Source organism: Periplaneta americana, chromosome 12, assembly GCF_040183065.1.
Source record: "Periplaneta americana isolate PAMFEO1 chromosome 12, P.americana_PAMFEO1_priV1, whole genome shotgun sequence".
NCBI lineage: Eukaryota > Metazoa > Arthropoda > Insecta > Blattodea > Blattidae > Periplaneta > Periplaneta americana.
This window is the reverse complement of record NC_091128.1, coordinates 179,535,740-179,548,168: the sequence shown is the minus strand read 5'-3', so window position 1 is coordinate 179,548,168 and position 12,429 is coordinate 179,535,740. Positions and strand designations below refer to the sequence as shown.

Here is a 12,429-nt window from a genome sequence, read left to right as displayed (position 1 = left end):
ACTGACCACATACCATTAAATTTTACAAATTACTAGCGCTAATCTGATATCAATTGTTATCATGTCATGGCACTTAAAAGATAATGCCGCTTTTGACATGGGGTTAGTACCTTGATTATAACCATCTTTAAGTAGGCCTATATTAAAGCCTCAAGGCCCATTCACAATGAAAATTAAACATAACCGTAACATAAACACAGAAGTTTGCGCCCAGGCTACCAAATGGGATCATTCACAATGATTCACATAAGCATTGACATAAACATTACCGTAAGACATTAACATGAAAGTTTGTAAACTCCAAACTTTCATGCTTATGCTTACGTGATTTGCAAACAGAACACAATCGTGGAGCGCTGAAGTATACCACGGAATATGAGGAAATGGCGTCGTTGTTATGTTTCCATGGTTACCAAGTATGTTTGCGGTTGTGTTTATGTTCCCATCGTGAATGATGGTATGACTTCTTGATTTTACCGTAACGTTTATATTCTTAAGTTTACGCTTACGTTATGTTTAATTTTCATTGTGAATGAGCCTTAACTCTTCGAAAAACTAATCTGAAAATCGCGTTTTATAGTAGATCGATAATATTACACACATTATATTATAAACTATGAATTAAAATTATAACATATTCCAGCAACAATGACCAACCTGCAGTGTAAGTTCGATTAAACTTCAAATTTTAATGCTTTATGCCAACTGAAGTGTATGAAAAGTTACCAAGCAGTAATTCGAAAGTCGCTAGATTCCTTATTATCAATAGAAAAAGTTTTATTTTTGTGGTTAGTGAGTGCTGAAAAAGTCGCTAAAATCACTATTCAAGCAATAGAAAAGTTGGAAGAAATTATTGTCGCCGAAAAACAGTTAAAAGTCGCTAGATTTAGCGACAAAATCGCTAAATTGGCAACATTGCTTTTAGGTTGCTCTGTTGATGATTGTGGGTGACAGTGCGATTATTTACCGAAAGAAGGGAAAAAAATAAATTACGCATTTTGGTCTGAGCTGCGTTTCTACTGACCTTGTGGTCCAGCTCCACAGAATTCACCTGGGGGTCATGTCTCATGCCTCTTTGCGGACGCATAAGTATGTCAATGTAAACTGCAGAGTCTTCCTAGGACGTCTCTGAAGGGAACAATGGAGAAAATAGGGAGGGGGTTACTTAATAGTCTGCAGTGTATTCAGGGTTCAATGTCGCACGGGGCCTTGAAATAAAAACTACGTTAAAGTATTTGTCACCTGTGATGACCAACATCTATAGACAACCGTGGATCGAAACCAGAGCGCTGTTGATGCAGAGTGAAAGAATGGCACAAGGGCAGACACGAGTGAGTTCCTTATCAAGGTGACGCACACTCCCTCATGCGTTCCGTTACCATTGATATCAGTCCATCGCCTGGGCTGAGATACCAGAATGGAACGATTCACTGTGCACAGCAGATATATTTTATATCGACAAAATCAAGACATGACTTCATTTGTAAACTTTACGGAAAACAGTTCTACATTGTAATCGATCCTGACACAATTTTGCTACCGGTATTATGAAAATTATAATTTAAAATTGACTTAATGACGCCGGCCTGGGTAGCGTAGTCAGTATAGCGCTGGCCCTCTGTGCTCGAGGTTGCGGGTTCGATCCCGGTTCTGGTCGATGCCATTTAAGTTTGTTTAAATGTGACAGGCTCATGTCAATAGATTTACTGTCATGTAAAAGAACTCCTGCGGGACAAAATTCCGGCACACCGGCGACTCTAATATAACCTTTGCAGTTGCGATCGTCGTTAATACTACTATAGTCCCGTCGCTCTAATTTCCGGCAGCCAATCGCGTTGCAGGACCGCTACAATTAAACGTGTGCGTCTTGTGATTCGCTTATGAAGACGTCATGCATTTCTTAAGGCTCGATAAATACTTAATATAATCGCAGAAAGCACACGAAGACGTTATTTGCCGCTCAATTATTTGCTGAATTACAGTGCGTTTGATTTATTATCATAGGAGCTACGACATGATAATGTTTAACGATGTGGCAAATAGATTCCTCGTATGGTAGCTCGGCAACGAAAGAACAAAAATGGCGAATGATACTACCTACCTAGACTTTATAGAGCCTTCACTTCCTATGACGTAAGCAAAGAGGAGGAGTCACGCCGGGAATAACAGCGTCGCGACCTTAGTTGAATAACCAACAATACTGTGAAAGCAAACCGTTCAAGGAGATGCTATATAAATAGGCCTATTAGGGCTTTTCGCTCTCCCGAACAAAGAACGGCATTACAATTACATAGGTGGCGGCGTGCTAAACAAAATAGTTCGACCCCGCATGGTTATGCTCTGTGTGGCTTTCATTTGTAGTGAGAAGCGATTTCTGAGAATGCATTTGAATCTAATTCCACAGAAAAGTAAAAAATCAATACTGATATTAGGCCTACTCCTCCCTCCCCCTCATTCATAAAGACGAAAGTTGAATTAATTTTGTAAAGTGATCTATTTACATAGGCTATGTACGTAGGCTATATGATAGAGATAGGCCTACGGTATGTGTACATGCATTCTATATTTTGAGAGGTGTTAGTATTCATGAAAACAAGAAAAAAATGTAATAAACTTGAGTTCTAAAATTAAATTTTGTACGAAACAAGGACTTTGAAATTAATATTGTAAAAACAGCATATCTTCTAATGTGAACTCTTTGCTTCTTTCTTATTGGGTGTACGCTGTCATATCGGTAAACCAAAAGGTAACAGGATATACGACAGTCATTTTGTCTCTGCATTGAACATTAATTTGTCTTACTTACTTAACCAGATAGCGGTAAAGCTCTGTTAGGATGTGCGTAATACAGAATTCTTAAGAGCAAAGAGCTCACGTTAGAAGATATACTGTTCTTACAGTATAAATTTCAAAGCCGTTGTTTCGTACAAAACTTAATCTTTTAATTTTAGGATACATGTTCATTATAGTTGTTCCAATAGGCTGCTACCATCTCTCAGAATATTGTTTATTTTTAATGGAAATCACATTCAGCATCTCCTGTAGTTTGATGAACAAGGGCCAGTACAGAATTTCAGAAGATGTTCACTACACTTTTTTTCTTGTTTTTATGAATACTACCACCTCTCAAAATATTGAATGTTTTTAAACACCCTGTAGATCTCTAACTTCTAACATTTTTGTGTAAAACAGTTTTCCATTGGAGCTGTAACTATACAATTAATGTCTCCAACATAAACAGTTTAGCAGAGATACTGCTTATACAGTTTTGTCCATCACTTCACTTTATATAAAAGTAGTCCCCCATATTCATAGGCATTCTTAGCGCGGGCTTCCGGTGGATGAACAGCGAACTAACGTTTTTCGTATTCATAAACCAGTGTTAGCGATATGATATGATATGAATCCTGTACAAGTAATCAGTCGATAGCCGGGGCTAGTTTAGCACGCTCGTAGCGCGGGCTAGCGAAATGTTTATGAATAGCACCCTAATAACTGTGTCATTTTGTGTTATTTTCCTAAACAAATGAATGTTTGTAGACATTTTTATATTTCATTCCATGATGAAATAGATCGTAGATATTGAGTATGAACATAGTTTAGTACGAAGACAGACAGACGAAAGGATTAGAGGAAGCCTGCGCGCCTTCACACAACAGACGTGGGGCGGACGTAGTGAAAGGGTCACAGATCAGCTCCTTTCCGGATTTGCGCAACTTTTCATTGTTGTGACGTAACAGTTTGAGAATGAGCCAAAAATTAATTGGGAAGCGCTGTGCATTTCTGATTGTGAAGGTCGGGATTTATGTAATCCATCACAGCTGACAAGGAGTGTCATGCTCATCTTCATTCATTACAGGCTGAGCTGCTTTATCGCATAATGTTAGGCCTACTACTCACATACCCACATGATACAGATGTTAAGCTTCCGTTTTGTGGATTACACACAAAAGTAATTTTCTGTAATTCCAAAGACATTTTACTTAATTGAAAAATTACACGGTTAAAATATATAAAGGTAATTTCATTTTTACAATTTACGTAAGATACCTATAGTTTACTATTTTCCTTAAGAAATAGGCAATAAATATCGAAATCTGTTGTATTATTGATTTATCGTTAATCTTTAATCCATACATTCTCGTCCTAACTATTTCGGATGATGATTGTAATTGTAATTCGTTATTTAACGTTCCTTTTAAACTACAGAGTCTATTCATAGACGATGAGATAATGATTGTAATTGTAATTCTTTATTTAACGTTCCTTTTAAACTACAGAGGCTATTCATAGACGATGAGATAATGATTGTAATTGTAATTCTTTATTTAACGTTCCTTTTAAACTACAGAGGCTATTCATAGACGATGAGATAATGATTGTAATTGTAATTCTTTATTTAACGCTCCTTTTAAACTACAGAGGCTATTCATAGACGATGAGATAATGATTGTAATTGTAATTCTTTATTTAACGTTCCTTTTAAACTACAGAGGATACTCATAGACGATGAGAATATGATTGTAATTGTAATTCTTTATTTAACGTTCCTTTTAAACTACAGAGGCTATTCATAGACGATGAGATGATGATTGTAATTGTAATTCTTTATTTAACGTTCCTTTTAAACTAGAGAGGGTACTCATAGACGATGAGAATATGATTGTAATTGTAATTCTTTATTTAACGTTCCTTTTAAACTACAGAGGATATTCATAGACGATGAGATGATGATTGTAATTCTTTATTTAACGTTCCTTTTAAACTACAGAGGGTATTAATAGACGATGAGATGATGATTGTAATTGTAATTCTTTATTTAACGTTCCTTTTAAAGTACAGAGGCTATTCATAGACGGTGAGATGATGATTGCAATTCTTTATTTAACGTTCCTTTTAAACTACAGAGGGTATTAATAGACGATGAGATGATGATTGTAATTGTAATTCTTTATTTAACGTTCCTTTTAAAGTACAGAGGCTATTCATAGACGATGAGATGATGATTGTAATTCTTTATTTAACGTTCTTTTTAAACTACAGAGGATATTAATAGACGATGAGATGATGATTGTAATTCTTTATTTAACGTTCCTTTTAAACTACAGAGGATATTCATAGACGATGAGATGATGATTGTAATTCTTTATTTAACGTTCCTTTTAAACTACAGAGACTATTCACAGACGATGAGAGATTGTATTTTTTTATTTAACGTTCGTTTTAAACTACGGAGGCTATTCATGGACAGTGGTAAAATGATTGGAGGAAGACATTGGAATTACTCCAAAGGATCCTGTTCCGTTCTGCTAATGTTGCTGAACATTTGGTAAAGTGTGCCTGGGCTCGTTTTTGTGAGAGATCATCTGATAATTCGGCGATATTGGAGCAAAAGTGGAATAAAATGAGGGAAGATTTTGAAGTGTTTAATGAAGACTTGGCCACAACCGCGTGTGCACCACAAATACTTGACGTTCCATTCATTTTGATAAGGAGACATCTTATTGTACGAGAATGATGTATCAGTGGGGGAGGGGAACTGAATTACTAGAACGAAGCTTCCCGTACGGCCGCTTTGTCTTAAACAATGTGTGTGATCATTGGTTCGAACTCTGTCGCTTTGTGATTACAGCAATTGTAATGGGGAAGGATGTTATGGACATTGGAAATACTGCCTGGAGTCAAACCCTGAACAGCTTTGATAAGAAAGATTTTAATGAAGCAGTGGTTAAGTGAATTTGACAACGACAGATGCCTTGTTCACTGACCTGGCCTTGGTATGAATTGCTGCTTTCGGATAATGACAATAATAATATTATTAACAGCGCGCCGATAACCCAGAGGATCGCGTCTGGGCGTCAGTTGCTCGGAGATCTCGCGCGAGTGAAGACGAACGCCATGCCGCGACCGCGCAAGGACTGTGGCGGCGCCGTCAAGAGCGCCTCCAAGAGCTTCGTGACGGCCGTCCTCAAGCCCAGGGTTGCCGCCGCCATCTGGTAAGAACTGGCCAAGGGCAGACCGCATGCCAAGCCTGGGAACTGCACGGGGTTTCGGCACTTTGGGGATTATTTTGGGGTTTTCAACCGCATGTGAATATCTGATTTTTCTTACTTTTTGGAACTGTTACTACTTCCATATCTTTCCTTAAGGAAGTTAAGTTTTGCAGTAACATGAGATTTCGGAACTGTAAAGAAGATTTTGGATATTTCTCCCCCTAGATTGAGAAAAGTAAACTGAATGATTATCCGAAAGTATCAAGTACGTTAATTAATTAAGAAGAAAATAAAAGTGAAGGTGTAATAATAATAATAATAATAATAATAATAATAATAATAATAATAATAATAATAATAATAATGTGATAATTATAGTAATAGTAATAATAATAATTTATTCAAATGAAAACACTGATTAAGATGCAGTGTATCCCGAAGAGCATTGCTCGTGTTCGAGAGTCGTTCAGTAGACGCAGTCATTTAGAAGGCTACAAAAATAAATGATTTTCTGTTAAAACAATAACGAAAAACCATTTAGTAGTTATTAATTTTAATTAGTAAAAAATAAAAATAAGAAAAACCTTAGGAAATTCTTCCATTATGTCTTTCTTAAACTTGTGTATGTTGAGTTTACAAATACCAGGCATCTTTGTGATAAAATATAATAGTCTTGTACTATAACAAAACTGTGATTTGACCCAGATTGCATTACACCTTCTTTCTTGTAAACGGAGGAGGTATTTTGTCTTATGTTATAAGAGTGAGGATGAATCTTATACATATAAATTAAAGTTTAATAAAGTACTACAATAATAGTGAAACAAATGAAACTAATAGGTAAAAAAATGAAACAAATGAAAGCATTAGGTAACAAATGAAACCCGCAGGTAAATAAAGTGAAACAAATGAAATCTGTAGGTAAATAAAGTGAAACAAATGAAACCCGTAGCTAAATAAAGTGAAACAAATGAAACCATTAGGTGACAAATGAAACCCGTATGTAAATAAAGTGAATCAAATGAAGCCAGTAGGTAAATAGAGTGAAACAAATGAAATCCATAAATAAAATGAAACAAATTAAACCCATAGGTAAATAAAGGGAAACAAATGAAAGTCATAGGTAAATAAAGTGAATCAAATGAAACCCATAGGTAAATAAAGTGAAAAAAAATGAAAGCATTAGGTAACAAATGAAACCCGCAGGTAAATAAAGTGAAACAAATGAAATCTGTAGGTAAATAAAGAGAAACAAATGAAATCCATAGGTAAATGAAGTGAAACAAATGAAACCCAGAGGTAAATAAAGTGAAACAAATGAAACTATTAGGTAATAAATGAAATCCGCAGATAAATGAAGTGAAACAAATGAAATCTGTAGGTAAATAAAGTGAAACAAATGAAACCCGTAGCTAAATAAAGTGAAACAAATGAAACCATTAGGTGACAAATGAAACCCGTATGTAAATAAAGTGAATCAAATGAAGCCAGTAGGTAAATAAAGCGAAACAAATGAAATCCATAAATAAAATGAAACAAATTAAACCCATAGGTAAATAAAGTGAAACAAATGAAAGTCATAGGTAAATAAAGTGAATCAAATGAAACCCATAGGTAAATAAAGTGAAACAAATGAAAGCATTAGGTAACAAATGAAACCCGCAGGTAAATAAAGTGAAACAAATGAAATCTGTAGGTAAATAAAGAGAAACAAATGAAATCCATAAGTAAATGAAGTGAAACAAATGAAACCCAGAGGTAAATAAAGTGAAACAAATGAAACTATTAGGTAACAAATGAAATCCGCAGGTAAATGAAGTGAAAGAAATTAAATCTGTAGGTAAATAAAGTGAAACAAATGAAATCTGTAGGTAAATAAAGAGAAACAAATGAAACCCGTAGCTAAATAAAATGAAAGAAATGTAACCAGTAGGTAAATAAAGTGAAACAAATGAAACCTATAGATAAATAAAAAATAATATGATCAATAAAAAGAAACAAATAGGAAGATAAATAAAAACACATATAAATTATAAAAACTGAGATAATTGAAACAGGTGACTGAGAGCAAATAAAATGCAAAAATAACAATATAAAATAAATTTAAATAAAATAACAAGATAAATTATATATAATCATATACTTCTTTCACTATATGTCTGAACTGTGAAGACAATAACCTCATATTTATGACGGTTCATAACTATTCCCGGTTCCTTATCCAGAACTCAAGTTTTTCCTTTGATGAACGATTGAGTTCTTGACTCTGCAGTAATAAATATTGTCACTTACATTGTAGATGTTTTATCAGGGTCAGACACATACATTGTGATGGGTCAATAACAGATAGTCTACTGCCTCATATAAATGGCCAGCATTTTAGCGTGACGAGAAATTAACCTGATCTTCAAATTGAAGTTATTAGAAGAACCACCGCGACCGGCACGACGGCACCATTTATTGCAAGTTTCTTCCAGCAGTGGGCCATGGGTCGAAACAGATGGTTTTCTGAAGGCGTAAGATCAGGGTGTGGTAACAGTTCGATTTCTTAATTTTTTTCCATGATTGTTCGAGCGGTATGGGGCCTCGCATTGCCCTATTGCAAGAAACAATAACACAGTATTTCGATTAACTAACGTCGGGTATCTCTTTCTCAAAACTTCATGAACTCGTTCTAGTTTTTGAGAATAAATATCTGCATCTATTGCACGTGCACTTGAAACAAACTCCCTGTGAATCACGCTTTCAAAATTCCATCAAAGACATAGCATTACTTTGGGGCCGAATCGATTTTGTTTAATGACGACTTTGGCAGGCTGACGGGAATCGAACCAAAGGTGTCAGGATTGCCATTGTCAATTCGTTTCATCCACGATGGGGCAACATCCCATTTTCTACACAATACCTAACAAGACACTTAATGACCGATTGATTGATCGAAAAGGTTCAGTAGCATGTCCTCCCCGATCGCCTGTCCTTAATCCTTTAGACTATTGGCTGTGGGAACACTTACCACAGTGTGTACTGCAATGTTCGACAACCGAGCCATTACAAACTTCGTCTTATTTCATATGAAAAAGTAATCGCAAGATCTGTGCTAAAATCCTTAAGGTATTGAAACGTGAACGGGTGGGAGTGGACAAACTTCAAGCGCGTAATGCACGACACTGGTGTGTACAAACATTGCAGGAGCGTGTGTATCAGAGGTCTGCATCGGACGTTTTCGCTCGAGCGTCAAATAGTTCATAGCATAATCCGATAGGTAGCGCACATGTATGATGGGTAAAATTGTCGCGAGCGATAAATTCTTGAACGGTATAAGCCGAGCGTTAGACATTCGTTCTTGTTACAGTGATGAACTGTGTAGCAACATCATAGATGTTTATCATTTCAAAACTTTGCAGTGTTTAACTAACCTCTCCATAGTACAACAACAAAACTTGCTTTAAAATATAATATAAATGTTGTAGGTAGATGTTTTTTTCCCACACAGGAGTGATTTTGTTTTTGCTACATCTGATAGATGTTATTGGATGTAAATGTAATTATTATAAACGGAGAACACAATCACGATAATGCAAGAACCGTATCAAGTTTTCTAGTAATGATAATAATAACAATAATAATAATAATAATAATAATAATAATAATAATCTCTAATAATTAGTGCATTAATCTTTGCGTCTGTAACAGTTGTGCAGCATGATTATTCGTTTTATTATATTATCTGTGACGTTATCTCTGTACTAATATTGTTATTAATCTACTGCTATATCAATAAAATTTTGTAAAACGTTTCTACATTGTCGCAGTATATAGGCGGAACACTGTGTATGGACCTATCATATTATATATGTGGTAAATCAAATATTGAATAATTATTAATTAGCAATAATAACTGTATATCGAAGTTTTTCATACTATTTTCTTTATAACTTCTTGTTACTGTTTTGGTACGTTCCATTAAACGTTTGTCATAAACGCAGAAAATAAAGCCTTATTTTTACCGTGTGAGCAAAACATATAAGTATCTTATCTGTTGCATTCCATACAAGATAAGACATGTCGGTGAGATGACCTTGTACTGTGCTTCTATTTATTACGAGCGTATCACGACCGATCTTATCTCACTCGAGGACGCGACAATCGACGAGTTCAAACGAGCGGTTTAACTCCAATGCAGCACTCTGGTGTGTACAGTGCGTGCCAGAGCTGCCAGGCTCTCAGCGAACATATGGGGACAACACAACATTAACTGACTGTTCTGACGTGCGGTATTCCTTCTCCTGTGAAGCAGGCCGAGGGAACTATCGCAGCAATTAATTTGTGTGGGGAAAGGAACTGGCCATCCTATCCCATTATCTCCTGGCTTAGTTGTTCATGAGTAATGTCTTATTGGTGTCACTTATGACGTTTTCAAACCTGTCTTCGGACAGCTGACTAAACAATATGAAATTGATGAGGCATTTTCCAAATACACGTAGGATGTGACGACCTTCACACTTGAGACGCCATGAAGCAGCCCATGGTTCAGTCCTGGTGGACGAAGCCAAAGTTACGAGGTTTTGTTTCGGAGTTTCCTATTTTTTCTCTTCAGTCTGTGAACATTCTCCACAATTCTTCCTGTTATTATTTCCGGTTAGAAAATAATAATAATAATAATAATAATAATAATAATAATAATAATAATAATAATAATAATAATTTTATTTTCCCTGGCAGAGTTAAGGCCATCAGGCCTTCTTTTCCAGTCAACCAGGATCAAATCACATACAGAAAAATACATACCGGTATACAAATATTAACTTAAAAATAATAAAAAACATAATTAAGTAAAAAAGGGAGATTGAATACATATACACAATCAGTATTAACTTTAAAATAACAATAATAAACAAATATATATATAATAAAAAAAGAGACTGAATATATAATCACAAACAGGAAAATACATTCTAGTATACAAGTAGTAACTTAAAAAAAAAGAATTAATGCATATGAATATAATATCACAACTAAAGGAATAGTACAATTAGTATGATCAACACAGCACGTGTTATATTGAGACAATGACAATTACCTAGAAATTAATGTTAATGTAAAAATAAAGTAATGACTGTGTAAAATAATAATAATAATAATAATAATAATAATAATAATAATAATAATAATAATAATAATAATAATAATAAATAAAAATTATACCTAAAAAACTAATTCTGTGCATTTAAAATATTTCTAAACAACCTAATTTTAAACAACTGAGGACTAAGACTACCCCTGATTTCCAGCGGCAGCGAATTCCAGGAGCGGGCCATGGCTATTGAGAGAGAACTTCAGTACAGAGATGTCCGATGACGTGGTATTGATAGCAACAGATTGTGCTGTGAACGTGTATTACGAATATGATGTGAAGCTAGAGGCAAGGTAGTTGGGTGTGGAATCATGTATAATTCGATATAGCAGGCAAAGAGAATGTACTAATCGTCGATCTTGCAAGCGGAGCCAGGAGAGTCGTAGAAAATATTCCGATATATGATCATGTCGGCGGATATTGAAAATAAATCGGACGCAGACATTATGTACACGACTTTGTTGTGTGTTGTAAGCTGCCCTTGTGGTTATCAAAGTTTGGTTGACAACAGTTGCGACTCAAATAGAAGCCCGTCCCCTGGCGGTTCTCGACAACCCAGTTGTAATGAGGGACGGACGCCCGTCACCAGGGAGTGGCATTACGTGAACGGCAGGTTGGCAATGCTCCCCGCTAGTACGATAGGAAACCTCGTTGAGAGTGAGATGTCTTGGTGCAGTTCTGAAATAGACCAGCTGGTAAATGAGAAGAGAATGGCGCATGACTTCTGTTTGCATAATTATGCAGACGTGATTGCAGGCACTTAGCGTGCGTGTGACGTAGCGTGTTTATCACGTCGCCTCGGTGTGGCAAGCTTTCATGCAGTGAGGACCGAGCTAGATTTTCTTTTCTTAAATATGTTTCATATGCAATTAACTCGAGGAATGGCTACGACGACGTGCAGATGTGGTGTGAAGTGTTAGCACCATGTCATACAGCGTCGTTACTTTGCCCTAATCCAGACATCGGCCCTTACTCGTATAGTTAACATCGGGCAGTGCGCGTTGTCATTACAAACTGGATTTTATTTCTCTAGTTCATGTCAAAAGAAATAGAGGAAATGACTTTAAATGACATTAAATATACTGACGCTGTGTATTAGAAATAAAAGAATTTAGTTTAGCTTAGTTCATTGCTAGGAAGGGAATTGTACAATTATAAGCACAAATAATCCTTGAAGGAGTAAACAATTCGTGCTAAGGGCGTTATCCAAGAATACTTAACAGTGATAAACATGATTATAAAAAAAAACAAAGTGGGTGTGAAAGTGAAGGTTAAATTAACTACAAAAATAATTTTTAATTT

At 35.5% G+C, this 12,429-nt stretch overlaps 1 protein-coding gene across 6 annotated transcripts in view; it reads left to right on the top strand.

Annotated features, from left to right (window-relative positions):
* fray (oxidative stress responsive kinase frayed) overlaps positions 1 to 12,429 on the top strand; it is a 147,399-nt gene that overhangs the window by 47,253 nt on the left and 87,717 nt on the right. Inside the window, exon 1 of one of the 6 annotated variants that reach the window (XM_069842678.1) lies at positions 5,864 to 5,996. The exons of 4 other annotated variants lie outside the window; for them this stretch is intronic. In XM_069842678.1, coding sequence (XP_069698779.1) covers positions 5,899 to 5,996 — 98 coding nt within the window. In that variant the 5' untranslated portion in view covers positions 5,864 to 5,898. Of the gene's footprint in view, positions 1 to 5,863; positions 5,997 to 12,429 lie in introns of those variants that run through there. One more of the 6 variants, XM_069842677.1, reaches the window with a different exon arrangement.